We start from the raw sequence: 16614 nt of genomic DNA, 5'->3' as shown, positions 1-16614 counted from the left end.
ATTGGAGCCTTCAGATGGGACAACCTACCTTTCTCTACACAGATTGTAATATAACATATGCAACACATGCATTGTGCCCCCTTTTTGCAAACTTTTCTGGCCATCCAGATGAATTCATTTTCATTTGTTGATTTGCAGGCGCACTGCCTGTTATTACCCATGATGCATCAGCATTTGGCCAGGTGGCAGAAGGAACACTTTGAGAAGTAACGATGGGATGGCAGCTACCCTGGTTTACCCATTTCTTTCTTCAAGTTCATAATCTTCTATTGTTTGGGCATTTATGGAGGAGCCTGGTGGCTCATGAGGTTAGAATCCTAGGCTGAGGATCAGCAGGCTCGCATTTGAGTCATGTTACTACTGCAGGATAGGATGAGCCCCTGTCACACACTCCAGCTCCTGCCAACCCAGGAGTTTGAAAGCAGGCAACCGCAAGTAGATTAATGGGTACCCCTTCAGTGGGAAACGTCACGGGGATATAAAAGGAGCCCCCAACTAGGTGTCGCCCAGGCAACAGTGATGTCACTGGCAAAACTTTTTTTTGCCACAGAAGCACTTTGGTGGGGGAAAAAAATAAATTTTAGGACATAAAATATTACTCATTATCTGGACATTTTGGTCTTGTCACAATTTAGAATACAATAGAATAACAGAGTTGGAAGGGACCTTGGAGGTCTTCTAGTCCAACCCCCTGCTTAGGCAGGAAACCCTACACCACTTCAGACAAATAGCTATCCAACATCTTCTTAAAGACTTGCAGTGTTGGAGCATTCACAACTTCTGGAGGCAACTTCTGTTCCACTGATTAATTGTTCTAACTGTCAGGAAATTTCTCCTCAGTTCTAAGTTGCTTCTCTCCTTGATTAGTTTCCACCCATTGTTCTTGTCCTGCCATCAGGTGCTTTGGAGAATAGCTTGACTCCCTCTTCTTTATGGCAGCCCCTGAGATGTCTCCCTAGTCCTTCTTTTCATTAAACTAGACATACCTAGTTCCTGCAACTGTTCTTCATATGTTTTAGTCTCCAGTCCCCTAATCATGTTTGTTGCTCTTCTCTGCACTCTTTCTAGAGTCTCCACATCTTTTCTACATCGTGGCGACCAAAACTGAATGTAGAATTCCAAGTGTGGCCTTACCAAGGCATTATATAGTGGAGGTAATACTTTCTTCTCCTTTTCATTCTAACATTTAGAATGAATGTTACATTCATTCTCTAACATTTCATTTCTTCTTTCAGAGGGAACTACTGTACATTGGAGAACAGCAGCAATGAGTGATGGAGAGTGGCAAGAGGCGAGCAGAATTTCTCCCAAAGCATTCCTCATTCAGGAAGGGTCCTTCAGTCCTGAGGCTGGTCCTTCAACCCAAGCGCTTTGAAGGCCCAAGTCAGCCAGTCAGACCCTTTTTAAGAACTTGAGGGACAAGGACCTCACCTCTACGTGGCCTCTAAGGCCCCACTCACCAGTCAGGATGGTCTGGAAAGCAGCTTCCACATTTGTCGAGTCCAAAGCAGAGGTTTCGATAAACGACAGGCCGTTCTTTTCTGCGGGAAAGAAAACAGGCTGGTCAGGGAATTGGCCTGGGAGAGTCTCGTGACCTTGGGAAGCGGCAAGGGGAGGACGGAATGGACACCTGGCTTTCTCAGTTGCCCATCACAGCCGGAGAACCAAAACACGGGGGTGTTTTTGCCTTCCCCCACCCCCCAGGAAGGGAGGGGGAGGAGAGAGAGAGAGAGAGAGAATGAAAATGAAAAAGCTCTCGTCCTTGTGGCTTGCATGCTAAACTCTAGCCACATTCGTCAATGCAACGCAAAAGGCAGCACAAAGAGAAATCTGGATGTGTTGTGCAATTCAGAATCAGAATCACAAAGAACTTTGGAGGTCCCTATGGTCCGGTGCTTTTTCAGGAGGCAATTCGACTTCATTGTTGTTGTTTTTTCTTTTGGAGACCATTCCCCACTATCCTGTCAGAAGCTTCTTGGATGAGAAGAGGAACATCTTCAAAAAAAGTCCAGTTACCTCCTGAAAAAGCACCTTTGGACCTTATGAGTCTACGTTTCTATTCTTCTCCAAGCCTTTCTTAACCAACCTGTCCGTGCCAGAATATTTTTATGGTGCTTTGTTTGCCTAAGGAGACATAAGAACAGTTTCTCTGTGTTGAACCAAGAACCAGGTGACTTCACCGCTTCTGTTTTTCTTTCCAGAGTGGGGTGTTGTGGCATTTTGCAATGTAAACTAGAAACACTATGGTAGATTCGGATATGGTAAACTTTTAAAGATAAGGAGGTTACGTCAATGTTAAAATGGTAATTTAGAAAGTTATTAAACGTAGAACTGTTTGAATTGTATAATTAAAGCTACGTGTCGTATTGAGACATTTCAAATTCAATTTGAATTTGTACATTCCATTATTTTATAGTATAAAAAAGGTTTCTGCCTTTCAGCTTAATGGCTAACATTAAGATCTCCAGTGCAGGGCTATTTGCTTTACTTTACTTTTACTTTATTTTGCCATTGCACCTTCCACAATGAAATTAAATGCCATCTTCAGTGCACATTATAACTATAAAAATAAAACACAAGCACACATCCTTCACATGCTATACAATTGAAATTGAAATCCCGATATTGCATTAATATTGCACTGTACAGTAGAATTCAATATAGTGACTGCCCTGGGATAGAAGCTGTTTTTCAGCCTATTTGTTTTTATTGTCCTGTACCGTCTGCCAGACGGTAATAGTTCAAAAAAAGGGTGCCCTGGATGAGATGGATCTTTAAGAAACTTTTGAACTTTCTTAAGGCAGCAAGAGCTATAAAGCTCTTCCAAAGAGAGGAGAGGGCTACCAATGATCCTCTGGGCAATGTATTTATAACTCTTTAAAAAAGAAAGAAAAAAAGGAACTACTTGGAAAAGTAGGTAGGCTTTTCTGATTTCCAACGTCCTCCTTTTTATTCAGCTAATTTGCAGCATGGGTAAACTTTTAGGAACCACACTGTGAATATTTCTTTTTTCAAGGGATTTGTGGAACAAATTGGGAAAGGGAGAAGACTGGATCCCTTTGCTTCTGGCTGGCCCAAGGCTTGGAATGAGGAGTGGTTGAAAACCATACAGGTAGTCCTCGACCGACAGCAACTGAGCCCAATGTTTCTGTTGCTAAGCGAGACAGCTGTTAAGTGAGTTTTGCTCCCTTTTAAGACCTTTCTTAAGCTGTTAAGCGAATCACTGCAGTTGTGAAGTTAGGAACATGGTTGTTAAGTGAATCTGGCTTCCCCATTGACTTTGCTGGTCAGAAGATTGCAAAAGAGGACCACATGACCCCGGGACATTGCAACCGTCATAAATATGAGTCAATTGCCAAGCGTCTAAATTTTGATCATGGGGATGCAGCAACTGCCAGAAGTGTGAAAAATGGCCATAAGTCACTTTTTTTCAGTGCTGTTGTAACTTTGAATGGTCACTAAATGAACTGATCCTGAGTCACTGCAACCGTCATAAAAACAAGCCGGTTGTCAAGCATCTGAATTTTGACCATGTAGCTATGGGGACGCAGAAACTGTCGTAAGAGTGGAAAACAGTCGTAAGTCACTTTTTTCCAGTGTCACAGGAACTTTGAAGAGCCACCAAATGAATAGTAAGTCAAGCGCTACCTGTGTGGCCTTTATAACTCACACCTTTTTTATTTATTTGATTTTTTAAAAAGCTTCTTTCATCAGAAGGGCAAGAATATTTTTAAAATTAGCGGGGGGAGAAGAGTGAACGTCAAAACTGGCTTAAAATCAACCTTTTCCCACTGTACAACTTCTCATTTTCCCTTCCTGAGCGATTAGCAAAACGTCCTGTACTCAGACAGGATGGGATTTTGCAATCGTCAGAAAACAACATTTTGGTGCAAGAGGCTGAATGGGGAATTGAGGAAGGGGGAAGCACGGCATTTCTCTCACACAAAATCCAATTGCATTTTTCTCCTCCTCTCCCCCCTCCCCTAATCAGAAATCTTCTCCTGACTGGAAGGGGGATATAAATCAAGCCTTTTTAATCATGATTAGTGCAAAGGATCCAATGTCACATTCCAGAATGAAATAAACCCAAGTCTGAAACTCAGATTTATTCCCATGAGGTCACACACAACTCCATCATTTAATTGCTCCTGCCTTGGGGGAGGGAGAGAAGGGGGGGGGGAGAAAGTGCAGACCCTTGTTTAATTTTTTTAAAAAGCCCAGCTACTGTTTAGCTGATCTGCACTCCCGTTGATGGGATTGATAGGACACTAAAATATAATTCTCGTTGACAAATATGCAAAGGAAAGCAGTTCCAGGCACCAGCAATTTCGCTGGACAGACTATCAGGAAAGTCAGGAGAAGATAAGATAAGGGGGGTGAAAGATCTGCTGAAGTATTTGACGGGCTGCCACAAAGAAGGGGGGGGGGGTGTCAACCTATTTTCCAAAGCATCTGAAGGCGGGCAAGAAACATCAGATGGAAACTAATCAAGGAGAGAAGCAACCTGGAATTAAGAAGGAATTTCAGGACATTGAGGACAATTAACCAGTGGAACGGCTTGCCACAAGAAGTTGTGGGTGCTCCATCCCTGGAGGCTTTTAAGAAGAGACTGGACAGCCATTTGTCCTGAATGGTATAGGGCAGAGGTGGCAAACCTTTTTTGGCTCGCGTGCCATAAGTGGGGGGAGTGCAGGGGGGTGTCACTACAGACGCGAAACACCCCCTCCCCATTTTTTGCATGCTTTTTTCACCCTCCCCAGGCTCCAGAGGCTTCATAGGAGTCTGGGGAGGGCGAAAACAGCCTCCCCCCCCCCACTCTGAGCGCCCTCTGGAGGCTTCAGGGACCTTCAGGAGGCTTCCCTGAAGCCTCTGGAGCAGTCAAAACGACCCTCCGAGCAAGTCCGTTCCTGAACTTCGGGTTTGCTCATAGAGGAGGTTTTTTGTGCTCCGAAGGCTTCAGGGAAGCTCATGACCTTCCTGACTTAAGTCATAAAATCAGATCTGGTCCCATGGGTGCCTCGATATACGACCTTCCTGACTTAAGTCATAAAATCAGATCTGGTCCCATGGGTGCCTCGATATACGACCTTCCTGATTTAAGTCATAAAATCAGATCTGGTCCCATGGGTGCCTCAATATACGACCATCCTGACAAGTCATAAAATCAGATCTGGTCCATGGGTGCCTCAATAAACAACCATCGTGAGTTATGGAAATTCCGGGCTCCATTACGGTGGTAAATGCAGGACTATTTCTACCATCAGTTCTCCTATTTTTGAGCCCTGTAAACAGTTTCGGCCACAAATTAAACACGCCCAGCAGGACTTCATGGTTCACCTTCACCACTGATCCATGACCTCTCCGGTCCTCATAAAGGAAAGGACTACAAGCAACTTCTAAACAAGAATAAACAAGGAAACAGAGGAAGGAAATGTTGTTTCGGCTGAACAGGATTCAGAGAGAAGCCAAGATGGGGGATCGGTAGCTCAGCAGAGATTTAGAAATAAGGGCATTGAGATGCCTTAAGCACATCTAAGAATAATGTGCAAAAAAACAAACAAATAAAAAAAAGATTTTGCAGCCCTTTTTTTGTTGTTGTCAGGCTGACCCGGGTGGGAGGGAAAGATCTCAGTCAGGTCTTAATTTCAACAAGCACAAAGTGAATTGAATTTCAGCTTAGAAGAGTTTTCGTGGGAAACTGAAAAGGGAGGATACCAAGTGAGGCACTACGGCTATTGATTTTACTAAAGATTTTATGGATTATGGATTACAAATGGATAAAATGGAATAATAAATGGAGCAAGCGCTCCTCACCACACAGAAAAGGGAAAAAATCATAATTTGATAAAGATTAAAACAAGATATAATTTGCCTACATTTCTTTTCTTCTTAAAAAAGGGACACTTTATACAAATACAGGGAAAGAATTTATTTCAGCAAGAAGAAATAAAAAAACTGTATATTAATTAATTGAAATTAATTGTATATTAATCCCCAACTAAAACCAGAACGTGTACTGCCTGACCCACACAGCAGATTCATTGATGGTGGACATTAATTTGAGAGGTGCTAAGACTTTTGGTCCTGGGAATTTATGCCCCAAATGAGGATGAAGTACTGTTCTGTAAATGATTTATGGGGAGATTAATAAGTTTTTCTTGAGAAAATTGGTGTATGAAATGGATTGGAGTGATCTCCCACAACCGGACAGAGCTTTTGAGGAAAAAAAATCGCTCAAGATAAATTACCCTTTAAAAAAAAAAAAATGGACATTTTAGAGCTATTTTATTATGGAGACAGAAAAATGGCTTGAATTGCCTACAAGTACACATATTTTTAAGAAAGGCCTAGTTCTTGTTTAAGAATAGATATGATTGGATTTCAAAGAATTTGGCTTCTGAGGTTTCTAAAGGAGAGATATTACAAAGGACTTTTTCAGATCATAATCCTGTGAGCCTGGTTTATAAAGGGAAAACTGGTTCTTTCACACGGTGACTACATGAAATGTCACAGAAAGGAGTAATAGTGGAGGACTGTAAAAAGAAATTTAAAAGAATTTCTTTGAATAAAAGTTTAGATAAAGGCACTGATTTAAGAATGGTTGGGAATGCGCGCATGAAGTTTTTATTAGAGATCATTTTATACAATATAACAGTGTGCTCCGAAAGAAGAGACAAGAGGAAACACAAGCTATTTTGGAGGAGATAAAGGGGGGAAAAAGAAATTCACAGAGAAGATAAGGATTTCTCAACAGATTCAGCTATTAGAATGGCAGTTATCCATGATAACACAAAGAAAAATAGAAGTAAAAATGAAGTATGTGAAACAAAGAATTTTGAGTTTGCAAATAAACCAGGGAGGTAAGTGGCTGGCATTTAAATTACAGAAGGAAAAAGATATTATGTTAAAGGACAATGAGGCCATGAGAAAAGCATTTTATCAATATTATCCTAACTTGTATAAAGGAAGTGACATCACTTTAGAAAATATAGATGAATATCTAAAGAAACGCACGTTCCTGAGAATTCTGAGACAAATTATGAATGGACTTATAAGAATAAAAGAAGTTTTTGAAGCTATATAAAAGATTAAATTGGTAAAGCTCCCTGGGCCAGATGGATTATTAGTTTATATCATAAATGGTTTGAGGGTGAACTTTTACAACCTCTAGAAATTGCCACGAACCAAAATAGTAAGTCTCCAGAATTGAAAAGAGGCCAATATAGCACTAAGTACCTAAAAAGGGTCAAGATTTCTTAACAAGAAATTATAGATCAATATTGTTATTTACTATATTAATGAAATGGTATATAAGTCTAAGTGCTATTGCTAATAATTACAAGTTGTTTGCCACAATTCTAATTGATAAACTGAAAATAATATTTCAAAAATGTATTCATGAGGATCAATACGGATTTTTAGCTAAAGGACATTTCTAGAAATGTATTGGCCTTTTTGGAATATTTGGCGCAACATCATGGTGAAAAACAAAGCTGAATTGATTTTCTTAGATGCAGTGAAGGCCTCAATTAGAACGGGGCTTTGCTGTTCAGGATTTTGGAAGATGTAAATTTTGGAGAATCTATGTATATATAAAAATGGCTGTGTATGTGTGTGTGTGCTCCAGCATAACTCTGGAACGCTTCGAGCAATTTCAACCAAACTTGGTGCACAGATGACTTACTTTCTGGAAAAAAATACTGTGGGGTAAGACACCCCTAACACCCCCTGGGGTGTGTGTTCTGTTCAGAGGTGGGTTCCTTCCAGTTCGCACCTATTCAGTAGAACCGATTCGTCAAATCTACCAAACCAGTTAGAAGAGGTTCCATCAGTGGACCCGGAAGGCAGGCCACACCTACAGAAGAGGTTCCAAAATTTTCTGAAACCCACCACTGCCACACACACACACAGACGGACAGACAGACTGACAGAAAGAGAAAGAGAAAGGAAAGAAGAAATAAATAAAGAAAAAAGAAAAAGAATGAGAGATGAAAGAAAAAAAGAAAAAAGGGAGAGAGACGAAAGGAAGGAAAAAGAGGGAGAGAGAAAACACATGGCTGGCAAGCCACTCCCACCAGGTCACATGGCCGGCAAGTCACTCCCACAAAGGAGGCCACACCCACAGAGTAAGTTCCAAAAAATTTTGAAACCCACCACTGGTTCTGTTACAATACAGCCTGTTGTGCCTTAAAAAGGATTCTAGTGTACTGCCATAAAATGGCTTCTACTATACATTGCAGTGGAGTTGCCATGGTAACAGCTTCACAGTACTTCACAAGGGGGCTCCCTCTGGTAAGGGGGAAAATGCAACATTATAAATTACGTTTGGTCCGGACATTTCCTTCTATAAATACCCAGACAATGCCGGGTTATCAGCCAATATTTCATAAAACAGGTAAAACTGATTTATGCTTCACAGAAAACACAAATAATTGAAAACCATGATAGATAGAAAAAGGAACAAGACAAGACTGCCCGTTCTCCACCCTCGTTTATTCAATATTTCAAGAACCAGAATAGAAATATAAAGGAAGGACTATAAAAGAACGTGCAGGTAATTCTCCAGTTATGACCATAATGGAGCCTGCCCATCAAAGCTGTAACAGCCATAAAGCACGTCACCCATGTGACCAATCTGATTTTACAACATTATCTGCAGTGGTCATCGAGAAATGCCAGGGCTGTTAACAAACCAATAGTCCTCAGTGGGCTGGTTTGGCAAAACTGTCATAAAACACAGTCCTGTTACCATGGGATGTTGCATCCTGGCCACTAAGTGCCTCACCTCTAGTCACATGACTGTGGGTGGGGAACATCAAAACTGCATCCCCAGGAATCACCCCCGTTACTATGAACAGTCACTAAGAGACCATCAAGAGACACTTCTTTTAGTTATAAAAATATAAATGGAACTAATATAAATATTATAAGACTCCTTCCCATGGGACAATGCCTTTGTTTTGAAATTCTTTTAAAGCAAAACATAAAACAATGGGAAAGAACTGGAAGGATCTAACGATTACACTTAAAGGAAAAGAACATTTAATTTGACTTACTAATACAAAATGGAGCAAAATAATTCGACATTAGATAATATTTGTATATCATGGACCCAGGAGCGAATTTTAAGAAGGCCTGACATTATATATAGACTGTCTTTAAAAGATGTTACACTGGACCACCTAATGTCTTAATAATTGAAAGAGAAACACAAACAAACAACCTGGCTGATTCTCCTATTGGATTTACAAAACAGGCTGTTAAAACTGAAGAAATTTTGAGAACAAAGAAAAAAAAATAAAGGGATTCAATTTCTAGGATATTATTTAAAGGGATTAAAGAGCAAGTTTGTTAAAAGAAATGGAAGACATATAAAGTTGGATTATTTGATCAAGGTTAAAACAGATATTTGGTTACGTCTTAATGGACTTTTGCTGACCAGACTTTAAGAATTTGTTTATAGATAAGGGGTAAGATATGAAAAGAAATCATTTATTGAATCTTAAAAGGTGATAAGCCACTGAAATTATTTATACTCGTTATGATGAAAGACGTCATTTTTTTGTATATTTTTTTCTTTACTGTATCATTTTCTTCTTTTCTTTCCAGCAACTTCCATAGTTTTTCTAATTCTTTTTCCTTTGTATCTTTTTAATTGCAACGCTTAACAAGATTACTGCAAAACGTCCCATCTCTGCCTGATGTTGGGCTTGAGTTTGTCTCTCGTCTATTTTAGCTCCAGCTTTGCAGCCAGACAAGCAGCACCAGGAACAATTGAAGCAATCTGCAATGCACCTCTCTCTACAGGCGAGGACGTCCCAGGGGGTCCCAAGCCCACTCACCTGCAAAGGCTCGGGCCTCGTCTGTTGGAACGGCTCGCAGGTGACGAAGGTCGCTTTTGTTCCCCACGAGCATAATGACAATGTTGCTGTCGGCGTGATCTCGCAGCTCCTTCAACCACCTTTCCACATTTTCATACGTGAGGTGCTTGGCGATGTCGTAAACCAGTAAGGCTCCCACGGCACCACGGTAATAGCTGGAGGCACAAAGCACAAAATGGATTATCCATCGTTTACATTTCCAGGTCTGCCCATTCACTGACAAATCTGGGTGGCTTGCAAGGATGGGAACAAATGCTACATTAGGGCCGCGGTGGCGCAGGGGTTAGAAGGCAATACTGCAGGTTACTTCAGCTGACTGCCGGCTGCCAGCAGTTCGGCAGTTCGATCCTGACCAGCTCAAGGTTGATTCAGCCTTCCATCCTTCCAAGGTTGATAAAAGGACCCAGAGTGTTGGGGAAAATGTGCTGACTCTGTAAACCGCTTAGTGAGGGCTGTAAAAGCATTGTGAAGCAGTATATAAATGCTATTGCTATAGAGGTAGTCCTTGACTTTCGACCACAATTGGAATCAAAATTTCCATAGCTAAATAAGGTCATTGTTAAATGAAGAATGTCTGATTTTATCGCATTTTTTGCCAAGTGAATCCCACGTCGTTAAACGAAACTGGCCTTCCCCATTGATTGCTTGTCTCTTTCCTCCCATGACTTGGTTTCAAACGGGCTGTAGACCCCTGATTTAAACCACTTAAATATAGCTAATGTGTCTGTTCCCGCTACATAATTTTCTTCCTCTTCTTCTTTTAACAACCCCATAATCCCTTGCGAGGTGGAGTTGGAAAAACTGAAAGGAGCTAGCAGAGTGTTTACTGGCCGGATGCCCTTCCTGTCACCAAAGCAGAGTTTTGTTCAGCAGATATATTCTCATTGTGCCCAGAAAGAGAAATATCTGCCTCTACCTAGGATTGAACTCACAGCCTCCTGATTGTGAGGCGAGAGCTCCACCTCTAGGCCACCGCACCACTCCACATAATTTTCTTCCTCTGCCATGTTAAAAATAAACATAGAAATGAAAAGTATTATTGTACATTTTCAGTTTTCATTAATCCAGAGGAAACTGTATGGAAAACAAGGTGGTGGCATAATAAATACATAAGACACATTTGGATATTCTGGGCAGGAAGGGAAGGGATCACTTACGCAGATGTGATGGCTCGGTATCGTTCCTGCCCAGCTGTGTCCCAGATCTGAGCTTTGATGGTCTTGCCATCCACTTGGATGCTCCGGGTAGCAAACTCTACACCGATGGTGCTTTTGCTCTCCAGGTTGAACTCGTTACGTGTGAAGCGAGAGAGGAGGTTGCTTTTCCCAACTCCGGAGTCCCCAATGAGAACCACTGGAAAGGTGAAAATGGAAGATTATTGGAGAAAGAACTTAGAACAAAAAGTAGAATTTTGTTATTCTAGATGTCAACTGTGGCGAGAATTCTGGGGTGTCAAAAAATAGAAAGTAGGATTTGGACTTTGGCTGTTTTTACTGGTTTTTCTGCCTGGAAGGCTCCTGGAGTGGGGCTAAAAGATGATAGATAGATAGATAGATAGATAGATAGATAGATAGATAGATAGATAGATAGATAGATAGATAGATAGATAGATAAGATAGATAGATAGATAGATATGCCATTGCAACTTTGAATGGTCACTAAATGAACTGTTGTAAGTCAAGGACCACCTGTACTTCTAAAGTAATAAATAAGTTCAGAAACGTATAAGCCTGGCAGAGGAAGAAGGCTGGGCTTTTGAAGTCGACTGCTGCTGTGAAGCTATGGAGTCGGGGCGTAGTTACAGGAGATCCAAAATAATAAATCACAAGCTCTTCCTGAGAAAACTAGTCTCTCGCACAGAAAAAGAGATCCAACATGATAAGCAGCCCCAGCAGGAAGACGGCTTTTTATAGAAAAACACCAAAGGTTATGAACATTCCCAGGCGGCCAAGCCAATCTAAAGTGGCACACAATCCAAATGCCAGGTTAATTAAGTTTCTGCTGTTTCTCTGGAAAGCAATAAATCTGGGGAGCCAGAGAAGTGCCCGGCACGGGGGTCCCCCAAAGCCTGCTGAAAAGTCCCCATCACCCTTCCAGCAGCGGGCAGGGCACAATGAGCTGGCCTCAGCAACTCACAAGGAAACCAGCCAGGGAGAAAATCAGCTGACTCATATTTAGGGCTCCAGACAGCTTAAAGCCACTGCAGAGGCTGAGGTTCTGCAAACCCTTGGCAGGTAAAGGACTGGGTGGGAAATGAAACCGGCCTCAGCAGGCTGGAAAGTTTTTTTTTTTTTTCAGGGGCAGAAAAGAGGGAATATTTTAAAAGACTGTAGGAAGTTAGCACCCCCCCCCACCTCCCCTAGAAAAATGAAATATCCTGGGAAATATGGAATAGGCAGAATATTATATTTCCCTGGATAAGAAATGGAGAAGCATGTTTTTAGGCAGGAAACACACTCACTCTTAATGGCTCCCACCTTTCTCGATGGACCATTAGGGGTTCTGCGCTAGTCTACTCTACATAACAAAGATAGGATTAGCCTTCTACAGAAACTCGCCACCTGGCATCTGGGAAGAAGCAATGCTCAACCAAACTTGGACTCAAAGCACAACCTAAAGAGTTGCCGCTGCATGGCCCCATGAGAGCCTGACAACCAATCAGAATACAAGCTCAAGCTCAAAGGCCAGAGAGGGCATAAAACTAGGAACTTTAAGCCCCTTCTCCCTTTTTTCTTCTTCACCCAACATCTGGAAGCAGGGGATCCACCTTTTCTGTTCAGGAGCTCAAGCCATGTGATCCTGTCCACCATTAAACCATCTTTCCAAACAGCCTCCGTGTTTCCAGTGTTTTTTTCCCCATTTGGAGCTGAACCCAGAAGGACATTTCTTCCAACAAGACTCTGCAACAAATGCATTTGGGGGGGGGGGGTATCTGTGTCCTCAGGGTCACCTGAGTGGTGCTCCTGGTTTCTGCAATTTGCAATCCCCGCCCCCTCTGGAAATCCATTCCTATTCCCACACCATTCAAAGGGGATGACCTAGGTGACTGAGAACCTTTACAGACTTTTAGCTATCCAATTTAGGATGAACACCCTTGGAATGATGTGGGAGAAGGAATGGATTTTCAAAGGGAAAGAATTGCAGACTCCAGGAACTATTTGCACCACTCAGGTGACCCTGAGGGCACAAGGAAACCTCCAAGTGCTTCAAGGACCCTCTAAAAGGATGCAAATGACCAGCTATCTGCAAGGAATATAAATCCTTCCATTTCCCCACCATCCAGACAGAGCTGAAGAAGCCTCTTGGATGAGGAGCGAAACGTCTTCAAAGAAAAAACAAGAAAGTCTAGTTGCCTCCTGAAAAAAGGACCTTTGAGACAACCAGGACCAGTGACTTATAGTGGTTTTTTCATACTTAAGACCCCTGAAGCATCCCCATGGTCGGGCGATCAAAATTGGCAACTGATTCATATTTATGACGGTTGCCGTGTCCTGGGGTCATGTGATCCCTTTTTTGCGACCTTCTGACAAGCAAAGTCAATGGGGAAATTAAATTCACTTAACAGCCGTGTTGTTAACTTAACAACTGCAGGAATTCTTTTAACAACATGGCAAGGAAGGTCCTAAAATGGGGCAAAACTCTTTTTTTTTCCTGCCTGGGAAGTTGAGGACCACTCGAGTGGATGAGGAGAATGACAGGTCCGCTTTGCCCAACTTTCCAAACTCTGAACGTGGCCCAGAGTCTCCAAAGCAGCTCAAACTTAACATGAGGTGGGGACTGGAAGGCCAAAACAGGAAGCAGAACTGGTGCAAAGTTCTCCTGTCTGTGCCGAAATTCCCAAACATGTTACAACACAACAACTCCCATCAGCCTGGGCCAAGAATGGCGGAAGCCAGCGAAACAAGTTCAGCCAAGGGTAAATGTAGCAAGAAGGTCAAACTGCAGGGCCTCCAAAGCCCTTCTGTGAAATCGCCCCTTCTCTAAGTCAGTGTTTTTCAACCACTGTGCCGCGGCACACTAGTGTGCCGTGACATAGTGTAAGGTGTGCCGTGGGAAAAACACCTGCCTATAGTCAATATAGGCACAGAGTTAATTTTTTTTAACATTTTCTAATGGTGGTGTGCCTCGTGATTTTTTTCATGAAAAAAGTGTGCCTTTGCAGAAAAAGGTTGAAAAACACTGCTCTAAGTGATATCCAATCTTGCACATTTTTTTAAATTATTATTTTATTTTTTTATATCCCGCTTTTATTAATTTACAAATAACTCAAAGCGGCAAATGTAGCCCCACACACACACCTTCTTCCTCCTCCTACCTTCCCCACAACAAACTTGAGATGGGTTGGGCTAGCTTTTGTATCTAAGGCAGGACTAGAACTCTCAGTCTCCTGGTGATTGGCCCATAGATACCCAGCTGGCTTTTATGCCTAAGGCAAAGCTAGAACTCCATGTCTCCTGCTTTCCAACCTGGTGCCTTAACTAGATGAGGAATTTGCTTCTGGAAAAGATCTGGATTTGAGGGATTACAGGAGAAGCAGGATTTGCCTCTCACCCATGGAATCCAACTTTGTGCATTAGAATGCCAACTATGCCATGAAACTTAACTCGGACAATAGAATCCCACCCCCCCCCAGTCAAATTCACAATAAAAAGGCTAATCTATTCTACAAGGACCATTGAGTTACTCCTGATATAAGAATACAAATAGCCAGCCCAGTCTCTGTTCTCCACAAAAATTAGTGTTTAGTAAAATCAGATGAGTGACCCCCCCCCAATCAGTCCCAAATAAGAATAGGAAATCAAGCTCACAAAGAAAATCTTGATCCTTTTAATTCTGATTTGTTAAAAAAAACATTGCCAAGAAAACTGCAGGGATCTGTCCAGAAAGTTTCTGAGAATTGAACATGATTGAATGAGGGGGGGGGGGGAGTATATAATTTCAAAGATGAAGAAACTAATACAAGCTAAACATACATGAATATGAATTAAAAAAATAAAGTGCAGAAAATAAAAAGAGAAAAGGAAAAAAGATAAATAAAAAAAGAAAAGAAACATATAAATAAGTAACTTCTCCCTTCATCACTGCATGTACAAGCAATTTCAGCAGTTTATCATTTTCTCTGAAAATACAATAAAACATCTCTGTTTCCCATATATTCAGTTCAGGTCAGCAAAAGTCCATTGGGGGTTACCAGAAATAACATTTATATTTTATACCTAAGCCAACTTTATATTGCTTCCCTTTGGTTTTAACAATGTTAATCTTTAGTCTATTTAAATAATTTCTCAGAAGTTAATTTCTTTTAATGGTGTCTCTGTTCCTTCTCAGAAAATCCTTCAAAATTTCCACAAGTCTCTTCCAAATTCAAAATAAGAAAAGTACCCAAGTCATTCTTTTGGTTTCTTATTTTTATATCCCTTATAATTACTAAGACTTGAGTTGGTTTCATTTGTATATCCAGTATAACATCTTTTTACTTACCATTCTTGTAACCTATCATTTTTAAATCCATATTCAAATCAGCCTGCCTTGGCCAGTAAAACTTGTTTCCATTCTATAATCTCTTTTAAAACCAGTTAGTCTATGATAGCAGACAATTTTAAGATTCTTGAGTTTATTGTTCAAAAGTGCCTTTCAGTTCATCCAAAATTAAACTATTTTGCTCCATTTTGTGTTACTAAGGCAAATGTAAGTATTTTGAATTATAAACTTCAGTTTATTTACGTTCTCTAGTGTCTGACATTTTAAAAAATGTGTTGTTTTTTTTTACTAAATAACAGCATTTTCCCATGGGAAGGTTTCTTATAATTATTTGAAATCCCTCTGGACCTTTTAACCCTTTTATAACTTTCTAAAATAAAGATTCTAATCATGTTTTTGATATTTACTCTCCCTCATTTTCTTAAGTCCTTAATCTTGCACTTACCGTATTTTCACGACCAAAAGCCGCACCGGATTATAAGCCGCAGTATCAATTAACGTTAATTTTTCAAACTTTTTCCACATATAAAGCGCACCGGGTTATAAGCCGCATGTTTCCCGACGCTTCTGGACATCTGTTGCAGTCACGAGGAGCGGAGAAGAGCACGAAGGTTCTTGGCGCTCCAGGAAGCTGCGAAAGCAGCTGGGAGAGGCGCACGGCTTGGTTTCTCCTCCCTGGATGTCGCAGCAGCAGCCCCAAACTCACCGATCTCATGCGAAAAACACTGAGATCGGTGAGTTTGGGGCTGCTGCTGCGACATCCAGGGAGGAGAAACCAAACCGCGCGCCTCTCCCAGCTGCTTTCGCAGCTTCCTGGAGCGCCAAGAACCTTCGCGCTCTTCTCCACACTCTCCTCGGCTCCTCACAACTGCAATAGACGTCCAGAAGCGGCAGGGGCTATCGAGCTGGAAATCCAATCCCCATTAGCCCCAAAAGCCGCTTCTGGACATCTACTGCAGTCGCGAGGAGCGGAGAAGAGCGCGAAGGTTCTTGGCGCTCCAGGAAGCCACGAAAGCAGCTGGGAGATCTTTTTTCACATATAAAGCGCACCGGGTTATAAGCCGCACTGCCGGTTTTGGATCAAATTTTAGGATTTTCAGTGCGGCTTATAGTCGTGAAAATACGGTACAACTTCTTTCTTCAAGAATTCAACGCAAGGAATGTTGTAAAACATATTGATCCAAAAGTTCTCAATAAATAAAAAGCAATTCAAAGTCAATTCAAAAAATGAAGATCAGCTGAGCTTTTGACC

At 41.5% G+C, this 16614-nt stretch overlaps 1 protein-coding gene across 1 annotated transcript in view; it reads right to left on the bottom strand.

Moving 5' to 3' along the window:
- Nucleotides 1-16614, bottom strand: part of RAB11A (RAB11A, member RAS oncogene family) — a 37186-nt gene that overhangs the window by 10716 nt on the left and 9856 nt on the right. Inside the window, exons 2-4 of the mRNA XM_032232764.1 lie at nt 11039-11234; nt 9843-10036; nt 1461-1541 (exon numbers count right to left, since the gene is read on the bottom strand). Coding sequence (XP_032088655.1) covers nt 1461-1541; nt 9843-10036; nt 11039-11234 — 471 coding nt within the window. The remainder of the gene's footprint in view (nt 1-1460; nt 1542-9842; nt 10037-11038; nt 11235-16614) is intronic.

Source organism: Thamnophis elegans, chromosome 16 (assembly GCF_009769535.1).
Source record: "Thamnophis elegans isolate rThaEle1 chromosome 16, rThaEle1.pri, whole genome shotgun sequence".
In the NCBI taxonomy this organism is placed as follows: domain Eukaryota; kingdom Metazoa; phylum Chordata; class Lepidosauria; order Squamata; family Colubridae; genus Thamnophis; species Thamnophis elegans.
Note: the sequence above shows the minus strand (reverse complement) of the source record. Positions and strands in the feature narration are given on the sequence as shown.